General features: G+C 43.2%; 1 protein-coding gene across 2 annotated transcripts in view; it reads right to left on the bottom strand.

Annotated features, from left to right (window-relative positions):
- The window catches only part of VTCN1 (V-set domain containing T cell activation inhibitor 1), a 67,906-nt gene that overhangs the window by 12,030 nt on the left and 38,160 nt on the right, over nucleotides 1-17,716 (bottom strand). For both annotated transcript variants that reach the window (XM_032486956.1, XM_032486955.1), the window contains exons 2-3: nucleotides 11,308-11,372; nucleotides 174-521 (exon numbers count right to left, since the gene is read on the bottom strand). In XM_032486956.1, the coding sequence (XP_032342847.1) occupies nucleotides 174-521; nucleotides 11,308-11,372 (413 nt within the window). The remainder of the gene's footprint in view (nucleotides 1-173; nucleotides 522-11,307; nucleotides 11,373-17,716) is intronic.

Below are 17,716 nucleotides of genomic sequence, written 5' to 3'. Positions count from 1 at the left end.
TTTGGAGTTGGTGTGGGTCTTGGACAGCAAGGATGGCTGCTAGCAGAATTCGAGTGGTCATTGTCTGCTATTAGTCACTCGTGGGAATAATAAGACATTTTATCAGCAAGTCATGCTCTCCAGTCTCAAATATCTTCTGGCACCTTCTTTTCCTGTCTTCAAAAGTAACTTACCTCCAGTTTTATACTCGAGGTTAGCATTCCCCTTGCCTTTAGAAGTGATGATGTAACATTTATAGGTGCCGGCATCTGTGAGTTGCACATTTTTCAGCCTCAGAGAGGCATTGCCAACTATCACTTGATCAGAAAACACTGCTGTCCGGCCTCTGAACATTTCGTCCTGGTCTGACAGGTCATCTTTGCCTTCTTTGAACTCATGGACCAAACCCATAACACCTTCCTTCAGCCACTGTATCACGATATCAGAAAGCTTGATGTCAGGTTCAAAAGTGCAGCTCAGGATTCCATCCTCCCCGAGGTTCCCCGCTGAGGTGAGAGTGGTGACTGTGATGGAGTGTCTTCCTACAATTCAGGAACAAAGGGTTAATGCCAAGGCAGCTTTGGAAAATCAACAACCAAATCCTTAGTTACTGAAGAGCCAAACAGGGGCTTCTGTAATAAATTAGAAATACACGAAACAGGAGAGGTATAAAAAAAAGGGGACAGACGAGGAATAGAAGGAGCATGAAGACAGGAGTTTTGATACCTACCACAGATCTGCCCACAGCAGATAAAAAACTACACCATAGCTTTTTGAGACCAAGCAACCAAAACGCTGAGACCCAACAAGAGGAGAACGTGTTGGACTTAGGGTTTCAAGATGAGAATTCAAATCCTGGGCTCTGTCACTTAAGAGCTATGTGACCTTGAAGAAGTCTCAGGATCTCAGAAAAATGGAGGTAAGGATATCTGTCTTACCTACCTTAAAGAGCTCTTGTGAGGATCAAATCACATGGATGTGAACTTGATTTGCAAACTGTAATTATACGTGTAAGGTATTGTGATTCTTAGTTAACCAGAAGTGGCACAGGAGTGAAATCTTATGTTAAGTAATGTGGCTGATAATTCTGAAGAATGCTAAGTTCTAAAGTGCTGTTACTTTATCTCCATTTGAATGATGAAGAAACTAAGGCAGAGAGAACAGAAGTGACTTGGTCAAGGTTAGAGTGCTAGCTGTGGCGTAATGAAGAACAGTACTTAATTAAATTGATTTTTGGCCTAAGATAGAAGGCACACCCTCTTCTCCAAACATATCACAAATAGAAGTATTAATTATGATGACCGCCATGTCCACTGCCGCTTTCCCACTTGTCCAGCTGGTAGCCCACTCAGTCTGTAAAAGACTGACCAGCTCTTCTTTCTGTAGGGGAGACTGTTGACTGAAGTTGCTCGAGGGGTGATTTAATTAACTGAATATTCTTGAGAGCCTCCTTCTGTGGTTTGGATGTAAAGCTAAAGGAGAGGATGGGTCTTTGAGCCCAAGACGAGAGTGGAGCAGAACCAAAGAAATATGAGGGAGAGGCCATGAGAGGAAGAGATGAAGGGAGTCCCCCACCCCTGGAGCTGTCTCAGATCCTACAGGCTTTCAGGTCTAGTTCCTGTCCCAATCTCTGAGTATCCTTTAAACAAACACCTTATGTTAAAATGGTCTGCACAAACCTCTCTTTATTACAGCAAAAAAGTCCAACATGATGGGTGCTGAGCACTTCTCGCTCAGTTGGACTTCTCAGCTTCCTTATTAGTATTCCTGCCTCTCATCTGTTTTACATGCATTAATCTTACCGGTAGACCTTAAAGCACAATCTGAACATGTCAGTTTTCTGATCACTCATCTTCCATGGCTTTCAAGGGCGGTGGAGTAAACTTCAGACTAACCAGCATGGCCTTTAAAGTTAAATACTGCGTGGCACACAGGAGACACCCATAGCTGTTAGCCCTTATTGCTACCTTCCAGCCTCATTTCCCACTACATCCTTTCATAGGATGCATATCAAGTGACTTGTTGATTTGCTGCTTTCAATGGAAAAATACACAAGCAAAGCACTCTTGCTGTTTTTCAAGTGCTAGAAGGAAACATTATGAGCATAAGGATATCTTTGGCATCTCGCCTCTTCCAGCCCACGGGGTTGGAATTGTCTGATTAGCTCCTAGGCCTGTATGAAGTAGATGGAGGCAATGAATGAGGGACAGAACTGGAGAAGCTAAGCTAGTTGAATTTATAAAGAACAAAGAGCTACTGATGGAAGAAAAATTACAGGTAAAAAGGAGGAGGCAGAGGAAACAGGAATACGTGCATAGGCTGGGCTGGGGGGATGTTTCGGAGGCTTTCGGGTGTGGGAGAAGAGAGCCTTTGGAGTAGCTGCCATGCATGGTCGCTCACGTGGGAGATCTGGGGGAGAAATTCTGAAGGAGGATCATAGACGTTTAGCTGTGCCACACACCTCATCCCCTGCCTTGGCATTTTCTTCAACACTACTTCAAAGATTTAATTTGCTTTTTAATGATCTTTTACTTGACAGACTGATGTCCAAGACCTCCCAGGCTAGTGCTGGTTATAATTACACTATGCATCTGCACACACACCCCTGTTCATCTTGCACCTACAATGTGTACTTCCCTCCTCTCCGTTATCACCAGTTATCCAAACTTGTAGTCAAGGCTATTCACATGGCCGCACCCGCAGATCTGCCAAGACAAAATCAACAGATTCTCTCTCTGCTCTTCCTGAACACTGTTGTTTGCCTTTATTTTAGCAACTGTCTCCCTCTACCTTGTCTCTAATCTATCTCTGGCACGACTTTGTAAGCTTTTCAAGGGCAAAACTGTCTTAATCATACTTCTAAGTCCTATGACACTTAGAAGGTTAATTTTATGAGTCAATTTGACTGGGTCACAGGGTGCCCGGACATTTGGTCAAACATTGTGGGTGTGTCTGTGAGGATGTTTCTGAAGGAGATTAATATTTGAATCAGCAAAGCAGATCACCCTTCTTAGTGTGGGTGGGCCTCATCCAATCAACTGAAGACCTAAATCAAACAAAAAGGCTGAGCAAGAGGGAACTTGCGCTGCCCTTGAGCTGGGGACATTAGTCTTTTCCTGCCTTCAGACTTGACCTGAAACATCGTCTCTTCTTGAGTCTTGAGTCTGCCAACTTTTGGGCTGGAACTACACCATTGGCTCTCCTGGTTCTCAAGCCTTTGGACTCAGACTGGAACTAAACTTTCCGGGTCTCCAGCTTCCTGACTGCAAATCTCGGGGACTTCTCAGCCTCCATAATCGTGTGAATCAATTTTTTCTAAACCCCATCTCCATCTCTCTTTCTCTCTCTCTCCCCTTCTCCTTCTTTTTTTCTCTCCCCTGCTCTCCTCTTCCCTCCCTACACACACACACACACACACACACACACACACACACCCTATTGGTTCTGTTTTTCTAGAGAACCCTGACTGATATAAATTTTGTTACTAAGAAGTGGGGTGGGTACTGCTGTAATAAGTACCTGAGCATGTGGAGGAAGCGTTGGAACTGAGTGATGGTTAGAGGCTGGAGGAGTTTTGAGGTGCATGCTAGAAATGCGGGTGTTAAGGGCAATTCTGGTGAGATCCCAGATGGGAAATAAGGAATATGTTATTGGAAACTAGAGGAAAAGCAATCCTTGTTATAAAGTGGCACAGAACTTGGCCGAACTGTGGTCTAGTGTTTTGTGGAAGGTTGAACATGCGAGTGATGAAACAGGATATTTAGCTGAGAAGATTTCTACGCAAAGTGTTGAAAGAGAGGCTTGGTTACTCCTGACCGCTTATAGCAAAATACGGGAAAGAAGGGAGATGAATTGAAGATGGGATTGTTAAGCAAAAAGGAACCAGAACTTGAAGATTTGGAAAATTCTCAACCTGTCCACATTGCAAAAACTGAGAAAGCCATTCTGAAGAGAGTGCTCAGGGCGAGGCTGAACAACCACTTGATAAGGAGATCATACGTATGACTCGTGGATTCTAACACCTGCCTCTAGAGAAGCCAGGGATGGAGACAGGATTATATACCGCCAGCTTGGTACAGAAAAGCTGACGGGGACAGAACAATGAGAGAAAATGAAGGAAGGCTGCCAGACCTCTTAGCTCCTCCAGCCCAGACCACAGCGTCACTCAGCACTGTGCTTCAACAGGCCGGAGGGCGTCTGATGGAAGCTGTGGAGACGGGGCCATCTGGAGCCTGGGGGCACGTCTCAGCTCCCAGACTGTGAGAAAACAAATGTCCCCGTTTAAGCTCCCCAGGGTAGAGTATTTTATTATGGCAGTCAGAGCAGACTAAGGCAAGTGCCTAGTGCTAGATTTCTACAGAGAAAAAGAATATCTGTTGAGTGAATGAATAAATGATTCTACCCCAAATGACTGTAGGAACAAGGCACACTTGGCAGGACTACCCCACCTAAATTTGGGGGAAATATGAGCCAGTGAAAAAGAAAGCAATGAGAAAACACCACAATTCTCAATAAAATCACGGAGCAAATGTAGCTCTGTTAGAGCAAGGGTAAATTTGATTCTAGTTCATAAAGTTCCATTAAAGTTGAATTGAAAAATTACTTTTCAGAAAAAAATACCTGATGAGCACAGTTTATGGAGAGAATGAAATGGTAATGACATTTCTTAGTTCGGTAATTGTGTTACCGAATTAAATTTAATGTGTTGGCCTTGAGCCCACAGGTGGAGAATTTGTTGAAATATCTTAGAAAACTTAATGATTAAGAGCAGGCAGCTGTGGAGTGCCCCAGGGACCCACAGCAGGCTCCAGCTCATTTCGAGTTGCATTAAGGATGTGGCAGATGGAATGAGTACGTGTTGATGAAATCCCCGCTCCTTGTAGCAAATCAAGAGGAATAAAAGCCAGCGAGAATTTAAAACACCAAGAAGACCTAGCCATTGCTTTGCACCCAGAAAGCAATCAGTAGATACTCATTTGTTGGGTGAATAAATTATGGTTAAAAGTGATCAAATGAGATTTAATTTGTAAGCAACAGCATATAGGTATTGCTTCTCTCCCAAAGAAATCTGTATTCAAACTTGCGAACAAATATTGCTTAAGGAGCTATGTTCTAGGAAACACAGTCTGGCCTGATGTGACTCTCCAGGCCTCTTCACCACCAGGGGCTCTCCTGTGGTTTATCGAGGGTAGAAGGGCTCAAGTTGCTGGTTAGAGGCAGCTATCTACTGATGCAGAGTTCTGTTCATTTAAACAGGCATGGGTTTTAAGGATTCCATTGGCCTCTAAGATTCCATCAAACCTCCAAAGTTAGAAGCCCCAGCCGCTTACCAAAAATGAATTCTCCAGCTCATGAGAGCTAATTACCATCACAGCTCTGGTCTGCACGGGAAAAGTGTCAGAGGGGAACAGGCTGAAATCGGGGCTATTCTGTTCTCACACTCAGTGGGCACTATTCAGTTGCCCTTTCCAGCAGGAGCAGAAATCTCTTGGAAAGTGGGGTGGTAAGTAACACAAGGCAAGGATTCTTTACAGAAATTATGATTCTGGGGTGCCCAGCACCACAGGAGAGATCTTGGAAAATGAACTTTCTCTGAAATGACTCAGTGAGAGGAGCTCTGTAGATGCCAGTAGCACAGAGAGCATCCCCAGCTGCCCAGATGGGCACCAGAGCATGTGGCTTAAAGGTGGAAACACACAGGCTTAAGCCTGCACCAGTGGAACCCGGGGTGGCCCCTGCGGGTGGCACTCTTGCCAGAGAAGAGGGCAGGGTTGGGGTTTAAGAGCTGCTCCTGTGAGAAGACATTAGAAAGGATGCTGGGCTAGGCTAGACAAAGGAACAAGGTAGGGAGGCAGCCGCAGAGCACGGCATCTGAGAACAGGTATCAGGCTGTCTGGGTTCCAGTCCCAGCTCTGCCACTCCCTGGATATGGGGCCTCCAGCAAGTTTTTGGACTTTTCTGTTCTGTAATATTTTTCATCTGTTAAAATAGGGATGCTGATAATAACCCACTTGATGAATGAGGAGAAAGAGGCTCTGTGGTATTAGACGGCTTGCCCAGAGCCCTGGATCTAGCAAGTAGTGGAGCCACTATCAAATTCAGTCTTGTCTAAGTTCGTGCTGAGCCTTATTTTTTCTACTGCTTTTCACTCATACCCACGGCCAGACTGAGATATGCAGAGCCTGTCCACTAAAACAGCGTCCCCACCTCGTGTAAAAATAAAAACAATTAAAAACCATAAAACAAGGGTCAGAAAGGCCAACAGCTGTTTATTTTCTCAGCTGACTGTAATTTAAAAATATGTATCAAATTCTTTCCAAAAGACTTCACTGCTCCTGTTTTGATGCCACAAGCACATGCCTGATCGATCAGTTTATCCAGGGACCAAAAAGACGGAGCGTAATTAGGAGGCAGTGTCCTGTGGCTTCCTGCCCTGGCTTCCCTAACTTCAGGGGAGTTTCCTGGTGTGGTCAGGAAACCGTACAAGCTTTAGGAGGTGCTACATGAATGTATTAGTAGTAGCAAGTTGTTATTAATGGCACTGATGGTATCAACGTAAGTAACAAAGAGCCATTTATTACACGTACATGTGTCCAGCACCTTACAAATGCCCCCTCATTTAATTCCCACAGCGACACTGACCATTTTACCAGTGAGATTCTGGAAAGTTAAGTTATATCCCAAAGGACACACAGTTAGTGTCAGACCTGAGATTAGAACCACTCTGTCTGATTCCTAAATGCTTCTGCCACTCAGGGCTATTCACAGGCACCCAGTGGGTGAATGACAGCATGGGGCCTGGGCTAAGCAGTCAGGGGCCTTTCCACTGCATCTCCCTCCTTCTTAAAGGGTCACCCACAAGGCTGTCCTATAACTGGGGCTTAATGGGAGCTGCTCAGCCTCCCTTCCAAATAATCCACCCCCAACGCATTTTATGTTTTGTAAGGTCCATATTTAGAACTTGTAAGGAGTAGAGTGGCTATGAGAAGGTGACATAGATGGCTCAGGAGAGTTACAAAGACATATGTTTTTCTGTATTTATGAATATCTTTACATCTTTAAAAGCTGTGGCCTCAGGAAGAGTGCCTGCAAGGCAAACCAGAGAACACCCCTCTCTGCAACAACTCTGCACAAATGTTATCATTGGTATGGGGTGATGGGTAAGAGTGGGGGTTTGGAAGCACATTTCCAGGGCTTGAACCACAGCTATGCCTGCTTGCTAGGGGTGTGCAACCTCAGGCGAGTTTCTAATCAGGACAATGTAATATTTTTCTGTTTGTTGTGAGTAGTAAACCAGACAATATATGCAAAGTTATTTAGTACAGTAAGGCACACGCAAAAAGGATTCAAAACATATCATCATCATCTACCTAATGCTGTTTCATTGTCTTGTGTGTGAAGCCAGCTAACATTTTACCAATTTTATTTAAAGTGTGATAATATAATGCTCTCAGGTTATTGTCCTTTTAATAGAGGCAACTGAGAAAAATCCAACTAAATAGTGTTAAACTAATAAACAGCCCATTGTATCCAAAGTAATCAGCTTTCACCTTATAAAATAGGAAGAAGGCAGAAAACCTTGCATTGGTGGTAAGGTTTTAATATTATTTGTGGCACTCTGCTAAACTGAGTGAATGGTACCTTTTATCTATGTATTCACCCCTCCATGCTTCTGTCCACTTGTCCATTTGAAAAGCACTTAAAGATGGACATTTAGGTTACTTCCAAGTCTTGGCTATTATAAATAGTGCCACTATGAACATTGGGGCAATGGATAAAGATGTATACATTTTTTATACATATTTATACATACATAAATACACATACACACACATAGTGGAGTACTACTCCGACATAAAAAGAATGAAATGATGCCATTTGAATTGGGGGGGGGTAATCAGGTTTATTTATTTATTTTAGTGGAGCTACTACTGATTGAACCCACGACCTCTTGCATGCTAAGCAAGCACTCTACCACTGAGCTATACCCTCCCCCACAAAATAATGCCATTGCAGCAACATGGGTGGATCTAGAGATTATTATACTAAGTGAAGTAAGTCAGACAGAGAGAGACAAATATATGATATCACTTCTATGTGGAATCTTAAAAATAGTACAAATGAACTTACAAAACAGAAACAGACTCACAGATATAGAAAACAAACTTATGGTTACCAAAAGGGAAATTGGCGGGGAGGGAGGGATAAATTAGGAGTACTGGATTAACAGATACACACCATCAATATGAAATAAACAACAAGGACCTACTGTGAAGCACAGGGAAGTGTATTCAATATTTTGTAATAATTTATAATGGGAAAGAATAAAAAAAAAGAATAGAGATATATACATATATATGAGTCACTTGGCTATACACCTGAAACTAACACAATATTGTAAATCAACTATACTTCAATAAAAATAAAAAATAAACAATTTTAAAAAGACTTAAAAGAGTACCTTCTGTATTCAAGGAACTGAGCTAAGTGCCTGAGGTTGCTATGGCTATGCAACAGGAAAAAGTGTAAGTGGCAAAATGTTGACTGTCACAGGGAAGCTGTGACGATGTGAAAATTCTTGCGAGGGTGATCAAAGCCACTAACAAGCAAAAGATAACTCCAGAAGGGCTCTAACACTAAGCCATTTAGCCCCAGGCCACCAAAGGGTTGGGCACCAAGATTTAGAGGGAAGGGCAAACACTAGGTTTTTATTTCAAGGTGATAAATCAGATCAAGAATAGGGTAAATTATAAGCAAGGAAGAGAAGTTGAGCATTAGTGAGGAAGGTACCAAAATATATGAGCTGATATCTTTAAAAGCCCAAAATATTTGCTTTACCAGTCAGTATTTTATTTACATATATAGTGTATAGGAATTGTAGAAGTATGACATACATTACAACTATTTATAATAGCCAAGACATGAAAGTAACCTAAATGTCCATCTTCAAGTTCTTTCTGAATGGACAAGTGGACAGAAGCATGGAGGGGTGAATACATAGATAAAAGTTACCATTCACTCAGTTCAGCAGTGTACCACAGATAATATTAAAACCCTACCACCAATGCAAGGTATATATACATTAAAATGTACACATCATAATTGTGCAGTTTGAGGGATTATCACAACTTCATCCCATGTAACCACCACCCACACCAAGAACTAGAACTTTGCTATCCCCTAGAAGCCCCCTCATGCCCTCTCCTAATGGCCGCTCTCTCCCTCTTCCCAGGGTGATAACCATTATTCTGCCTTCTAATAGCAGAGATTCATTTGCCTGGTTTTTATACAGTATGTACTGTTTTGTGTCTGGCTCTGTCACTCAACATGTTTCTTATGTGAAAATATACCCAGCCCCCTCAGTCTCCAGGAAATTGAAATTAAAATCACAACAGTACTCCACAACATCCTGTGTTGGTGAGGACATGGCGCTCTGGGTCTCTCACACACTTCTGGTGAAGAGCAACTTGGGAAATCACTTTGGAAAATTAAATGGCAGTATCTGTCTACTAAGAGCTGTTTATTGGCTTTCTGGACGTAGTGTTTTGTGAAGTGCTTGTTTTAAGATATTAGGGAAAGAACTAAAAGACTGCAAAACAAAGAAAGAGGGACATAAAGATAAAAGCCAAAATTAGTTAAATATGGAAACAATTAGAGAAAGTAAAAATGAAACCAAAACCTTGTTCCTTCGAAACTACTACAAAGCCACTAATACCTTGTCAATTTGTTTTAAGATGAGAGAGAGATAATGCCCAAGATTAGGAAAACGAAAAGACAAAATAACAGAGAGAGAAAACAAATTATAAAAGAATATTAGAATGAGAATATGAAAGTATATGTATATTCATGTATGTCAAAAACTGCTGTACACCAAAAATTAACACAACATTGTAAATTGACTATAACTCAATAAAAAAAAAAGAATATTAGAATGAAACAGGTCAGTGAGCTCAGAAACAGATCCATACCCATTTGGATAAATGATTTATGATAAAAATGGCACCAGTGAGAAGGGGAGGGGAGGATAGTGTTTTCAATAAATGGTGCTGGGTCAACTGTAAAGCCACACGGAACGTGGGAATCTTGACCGCTATCGTTGACCACACACAAAATTTTTCTAGATGGTTTGTAGGTATAAATGTGAGGGTAAAACATTAAAGCTTCCACTAGATAACCTAGAAGAAAATCTTCATGACCTTGGGATAGGCAGACTTCTTAACCAAGCAGTTTACAGAAAGCTCCAGGTATAAAGGAAAAGGCTGATAAACTGGACTATGTTAAAATTAAAAACTTCTGCTCATTGAAAGACATCATTAGAGTGAAAAAGCAAGCCATGGAGTAGAAGAGATTTTGCAATATATAAAACCAAACTGCATCCAGAATATATAAAGAATTCCCACATATAAAAAGAAAACGATAATTCAATAGAAAAATGGATGAAAGACAAAATACACATTTTTGTTGATAAGAAAGTGGGGAAGGATGCTAATGTCTTTTCTAGGCAAACACATCTGCAATGCGTTTTCTTCATTTAGGCCTTGTGATTACTGTGTAATGGCAGGACACTCACACTGGAGGAGAATGACAGAGAGAAAAGACAGCTGGAACTATAAAAACTGCAGTTATAAAGTGACAGCTTTGGCCACAGACTAAGTTAAAATAAATGGGTTGGCCTGAGTCATGCACTTTAAGGGAAATGAAGCAAAGAACTTGCTTCAGAGAGGACAGCTGCTGGTCTAACTCACTCAGTATCTTAATCAAACTGGCGTCCATAATAGATGTCTCTGAGACATGGTCCACACGGAAGAGAAGACATCAGTTAGCTGCATTCAGAAACTCACCATCCACGCCACAATGACATCTGTTTCCTACATGGAACAGCAGTTACGGCCAGCGAATATTCCCTTTACTTAAGACCCCTGTGTCCAAAGTCTTGATATTCTAACACTTCAGCTGAAGCTTCATCACAAAGGAAACACCTACCCAGATCAACAACTGACAGAATGGCTCAGCCACAGCATTTACCTAAGATCCCAGAATGGGTCTTCGCACTGTCTGGCAGACAGAACACTCTGATGGACATTCCATTTAATCTGCTCAGCCAAACGGTGATGTGGGCTGATTTCCTCCCCTCTACAAATGAGGAACCTGAGGCCCAGGGAGTTAAATGACTAAAGTGCAGAGAGCACAGTCAGTAAGTAGAAGAACCAGTGCTCTCCTCTGAGGTTTTCTGGGTCCAAGCCCTGTGCTCTTTCCACTCTACCACACTGAACGATTAGGGGCTTACTGATGGGTGAATGGGTCGTGGTAAGGCAAGACATCACATACCTGAAATACCAAAACCGATGATAAATGCAATTGCTCCAGCCAGAATGATGATGACGCTAATGATGCTATGGAGAGAGAGAAACAGGAAATTACTTATTCCACTTGACACACTGCTCTGCAACCTGGGCTCATACTTGTCATTCGTAAGAGGTGCTCCGTAAAGAATCTCACCTTTTTCCAACATAAGCCCCTTCCTAGAAATAGGCATCTTAGAAAGGACTCTCAACGATCCCCGTCCCCCTGGGGCGCTGGGGTAGATGAAGGGGGTGGCTCTTTTATCTGACTGTGTGTGTCTTCCTACTTTCCTGTTCCCACAAACACTGCTGGGGAAAGACCGGTGACATTTATGTAGTGCCAGGTGCCACGTGAGGGGTCTGGTTCGGTACCCAGCCCCCCCGAGCATTATAGCCCATTCCTCTTACATCATTAATCTACCTGTTTTGGCTCCTCCCATAGGCTTTAAACTCCATTAAGGACAGTGGTCCTGTCTTCACTTCGTACCTGCTCATCCCTAGTCCACTTCACCTTGTAGATTCTCGACGGGAGTTTGTCTTCTCTCGTTAAAAAAGTAACACATGTTTACTACAGAAAGTTTTGAAAATACAAATAAGCAAAACTCGGACAATAAAATCACCTGCAACTCCACCATCCAGACATAACCGCTGTTAACTTCTTGATGCGTTTCCTGCCAGTTTCCAATGAGCAGATTAACAAATGACACTTGGGAAACAAATAAGGAAGTATTGCTCATATTTACTGAGTGCTGGTATTATGTAGCAGGCACATTGTTTTAGGCGCCATTTATAGATTATGCCATTTGTACAGGTGATAACCTTACGAGGGATATAAATTTATCATCTCCATTTTGTAGATGAAATGACATGGGGTGGGGGGGTGAAGCTTCTTCCCTGAAGTCACATGGCAAATGGCAGAGCTGGGGTTAGAATCTGTCTCCAGAATCTGCACTTGACTACTTCCTACACTGCCTCCCAGGGGGTGGGGTCTCACAGATGGGGTATGTCCCTCCTCTCTGCCCCGAGGAAGCCACGAGGGTACACCAGCTTTAGCTGGTGAGAGGGACTCGGGCAGAACAGAAGGTGCAGGCCAGCGCTGGCATGGTGGCAGATCAGTTCCTGGGAAGCTTGCCCAGCGCCGTCTGCTCTTGTGCATAAGTCATCAGGCAGGTGTCCTCGGCCACACTCTCATTGCTGGCAACTCACACACTCCCCACACCCATACTGATGTTATGCAATGGGCAGGACAAAAGAAAAGCACAAGGGGGCAAAGAATGCTGCTTATAGAGAAAAGGGGAACACAGGGCATTTTACGTGCTATCCTGAATAGGCTCATTGTACCCAGCTCCCCTCAGCTCAGGGATGGGCCCACGGGGAGAAACAACAGATTCACAGGAAACAATTTGAGTCAACAGTTCCCCTCGAGGTTAAACCATCTTGAGGTACAGCCACAGGGGCAGCAATTAAATAAGCAAAAGGAAGCTTTTAACAATAGATTATTTGCAATTGATTGCAAGAAGAGACCACATGTGACCACTTCCCCTCTCTTTACACACCCAGGTGTGACCTCAGATCTTACTGGTCCAGGTGTGTGAGAACAGCCAGACAAACTCAGCCAGAGGCACTATCTGGCTCCCTTTGACTATTGAACTGGAGAGCAGACTTGCATTTGTGACCCAGGAATTTGTTTACCTTGGGTGAGTTACTTCAGCTCCCTGAGACTCAGTTTCTTTACCTTTAAAATGGGAATAAGAGTAATTTCTTCTCTACCTGCTATAAAGGTGCTATGGGTTAAAATGTGTCCCCCCAAAATTCATACTTTGAGGTCCTAAGCCCCGGTACCCCAGAATGTAACTTTATTTGGAAATAGAATCATGGCAGGTGTAATTAGTGAAGATGACATACTGGCATACCGGAGTTGGGGGAGCCTAATTCAGTATGACTGGTGGCCTTATGAAAAGGGGAAATTTGGACACTGACACTCACAGGGAAAACACCATGTCAGGATGAAAGCAGAGACCTATAAGCCGAGGAACACCAAAGATGGCCAGCCAACCACCAGAAGCCGGGGGAGAGGCCTCGAACAGATTCTCCCTCCCAGCCCTCAGGAGGAACCAGCCCTGCAGACTCCTGACTACCAGTCTCCAGAACAGTGACACACTTTCTTTCTGTTGTTTGAGCCACCCAGTTTGTGGTACTTTGTTACAGCAGCTCTCCAAAACCGATATAAACGAGTTTTTTAAGATCAGATTTTACAATAAAAGTTGCACATTCCAGAAAGGGCTATTCATATGTTAGTATTTACTATAGAAAAGCTCTGACTTAAATCTGAAGAATAACCCAACTGGTAATGGTAAAAATATTACAGTATTTTGAAATATCAAAAATAACATGTACTAGGCTAAGCATGCAATGTGCATTTTCTCATTTGTTTGACTGACCAAGTCCTGTTCTCCTTCATCTCTCATATCCTCTCCCTTTCTGTTACCACTGCTCCCAGTCACCACCGTGTCTCACCAGCGTGACTGTAACACTCTCCTGACAGTCCGGCTTCTAGTCTAGAACTCTCCAGCCCATCCTTCACACAGCCAGAAGCAGTGGCGATTTCAGAATTTCTGTGCGAGCGTGGCTGGGGAGAGACAACCTAGTTGAGAGCCAGGACGGGGGTGACCACTGAGACAGCTGAGTGCTGTAATGTAACAAGCATGGCCTCTGGACCTGGCCTGGGTGTGTTCAAGTCCCAGCACCGCCACTCAGTAATTGTGTGACCTCAAGTGTCCGCTCCTTCGTGCAAAGATTGAGTTAACGCATTTTAAAAGATCGCTTAGGATATGGTGTGGCACACAGAAAGCTTCAATAAGTCCTAGCTATTCTCATTCTTGTGTTTTGTTTTGTTTTGTTTTTGCTATGGTCCTATAACAAGCACATATTTCTAAGTTAATGCTTCCTTGGTGGTGCTGATGGAAATGGTTATGGAGACCACCCATTGGTTAGCTACTGAGCTATTGGTAAGAATGATTACAAAACTAATCGTAATAGTCCTCTGCTTAAAACTTCAAGTGCCAGCCAGAAAGAGAAAGAAAAATACCATGTGATATCACTCATATGTGGAATCTTAAAAAAAAAAAAGATAAATGAACTCATAAGTAAAACAGAAACAGACTCATATAGAATACAGACTTGTGGTTGCCAGCAGGGAGGGGGGAGGGAAGGGATAAACTGGGAGTTTGAGATCTGCAGATGCTGGCTGGTGTATATAAAATAGATAAACAAGTTTATACTGTATAGCACAGGGAAATATATTCAGTATCTTGTAGTAGCTTATGGTGAAAAAGAATATGAAAATGAATATGTGTATATTCACGTATGACTGAAGCACTGTGCTGTACACCAGAAATTGACACAACATTGTAAACTGACTATACCTCAATTAAAAAAAAACTTCAAGTGCCTTTCCATCTCCTCCATGATACAAATCCACTCTTTGATGTAGCCAACATAGCCTTCCAAAAGGGGTCTTGCCCTCTCTCTCCAGCCTTGCCTCTCCCCACACATCCTCTGGGACCCTGCACTCCAGCCACACTGGAGTACATCATAGATCCCCCCTAAGGTGGGGGTTGGACAGCAAAGATACTGGATAGATACCTGGATACTCACCAATAGGAAGGGACGAGTGGAGGTTGTGTGTTTCAGTCAAAGCGGCTGAGCCCGTCTCCCTTAACCCCCAGGCCCATATGTTTCCCTTGCTGTGAACTTAGAACCCTGCCATCTGTCAGCCAGTTCCCTGTCGAAGCAGAAATCCCCTTGAGGTTTGTTCTGAACTGGTATTCCCTTGGGAAACAACTCACCCTCCAGGACCTTGGAAAGAAGCAGGAACCATCAGAGCAGCCAAATGAAATAATTCCTGTCTGCTGCTTATTAATTTTTTAAAAAGATGAATAAAATATTTCACACAAGGTGTTCTTATATTGCTTTTTGGTTTTGACTTCCCCAGAATAATTTCCAATAACTATGCTACAAGAAATTTTTCATGCAAAACCATGTCTTCTAACCACTGCATTGTAATTCACAGCGCACATTTGTCAGAAACTCCTTCCAAGGGGGCCCAATGGAAGTCAATGCCTGTGGAGGATTTGTCCATTTGGTACATGTATTAAGTACTTACTACGCGAAAGGCATTGTTTTGGTCAATATGGAGGAAATAGATGAAGTAAGCAAAGTGCCTGTCCTCAATGACTGAGGTAAGACACGCACTTACACACGCAAATACAACATACAGGGACATACATGTGAACGCACATACACACGTCACTCTGGTAAGACGTAAGGTGGTCAGGGCTTCAGTAAAGAAGGGAACAAGTTCTCACAGGAATTCTAGGGAGGTAGGACTTATTTATGCCTGAGAATCAAAGTGTATTTTCATGAACAAATTTCAAAGAAAGTAAAGAGAAAGGCTTTATTCAGAAATCTATGTAGTTAATTCATACTGCTGTACGCTCTCTCCAAGACAGAACCAGAAAGAAAAGTGGTTATTTCTGCTACACTGGATGGGGTCAGAACCTGAGCATCACACTTTAGTGCTCGAGGCCAGGAGAAGGTGATTTCAGGGTCTGCAGCCTTGCAGGGGAGGGACCAGCCTTGCAGCCTGGGATCCTGCAAACACATTCACGCTCCCCGAGGGCAGCCTTGTTCAGTTCCTTCACATGATTTTGCTTCAGTGGCTGCCGCCTTCTACAGCACTTGAAAGAAATGAGGCATTTCTGTTGAGACATGCTATGCTGTGTTCCTGAAAAGCCTCACATTCTACAAAAGTCACACAATGACAGTAATAGGACTTATGGGAAAAATCAGGGTTAAGGGCAGACCATTCAAAACCTGTGTGACTCTGTCATCGGTCTCTAAGAGACACAGTAATTGATACCTTGGGAGATAACCTGGACAGCCAGTGCAGGCAGCTCAGGAGGCCCAGAAGCTGCTTTGGGGGAAATTAAAAATGCTCAGAAAGAACTGAGTGAAGACTTGGACTTAAGATGCTGCAAGCCAGTGAGGTTGCTGTGAAGGTGGGTATCACGGGGGAAGTGGAACCTGGGAGGTGCGAGGCCAGGATGTGCTTCTCTGGGAAGGGAGTCCCACGTGCAGGTGTTCATTTAAAATTAAAAGAAGAAAACCCCAGAAAGCCACACTGATCCCTTCCCACTGAAGCTGTCATTCGTCTCTACTTCATCTCGCCTTGCCTTGCGGAAAACTTGCCTGTGAACCAACACTACATCCGTGTTCAACTCTTCTCCTTCCCCTGTTTTCCAACCACATACAAGCTAATTGGTGCCATAGAAATCGGTATTGCAGCAGACAGACTGTATGAGTGAATTACCAAGAGATCAACCAGGATAGAGACAAAGGGACAAATGCTCATTGAATCAGAGGCCCACGAGGGCGATAGAACAATAGTGCTTGTCGGTCAGGTTCTGTGAACCCGTGCTATACAGACAGCCTTGCTCCTTCCCCACAGCAGTGCTGTGAGGTGAGTACCACCATCGCTACCTTTTTACAGGAGGGAACTTAAGTAACTTAGCTTAAGTAAATGACCCAAGGTCTCACAGCTAGAAAATGGGAGAGCCAGGTCTCAAACCCAGGGAGTCCAGCTTGTGAGCCTGTGCCCCTGTGAGCCATACTTCTAGAAGAAGTCCCACCTGGCAGGAGGCCACAAGCTGGGAAGGCTCCCCGCAGCCCCACCCCGCACAGCTCCTCCAGCTCAGGTTCTGCAAACAAGGGCTTTCTGGATCTGCTACGCAGTGGTGTCGAGCCCTCATCCTGGAAGACACAAAGTGCTCTTTGTTTCATTCAGACATTAATGGTTTCTGTGTTCTCCAGTTTCTGCCTCCTTCTCAGATACTTAGGAAACTGAGAGATACCACATTCCTTATAGATCATTAGCTGACCTCCACTGCTGTACCTGATAAATGATTCACACTCTGAAAACTGAGTGAGTTGAGTGTCCGATTAAACTCAATAAATTGTTTTAAATATTACAAGCAGAATACTTGAGTAAGTCAAGTCAATATTTGAATAAATCAGACGTATTACTGTGTAAACTAACAAAGTGACTAGGCTTATGAAGGAATGCTGAAACTGAAGACATCTATTTCAGCCTATCCAAAGTTTCTCTTTCTATTTTTCCCCCCCAGAAAAGGAGAAAAGGAATTATTTTAAACACAATGTGAAGCACTGGGCTTCAAGGTAAAATTATGTAACCATTTTCTAATTAAAAAAAATACTTTTTGGGGGGGGGGGTAAGGTAATAGGTTTACTTATTTATCACTTTTAATGGAGATACTGGGGATCGAACCCAGGACCTCACGCATGCTAAGCACTCACTCTACCACTGAGCTCTACCC

The sequence above is a fragment of the Camelus ferus genome, chromosome 9, assembly GCF_009834535.1.
Source record: "Camelus ferus isolate YT-003-E chromosome 9, BCGSAC_Cfer_1.0, whole genome shotgun sequence".
In the NCBI taxonomy this organism is placed as follows: Eukaryota; Metazoa; Chordata; class Mammalia; order Artiodactyla; family Camelidae; genus Camelus; species Camelus ferus.
This window is presented reverse-complemented; position numbering and strand designations above follow the sequence as displayed.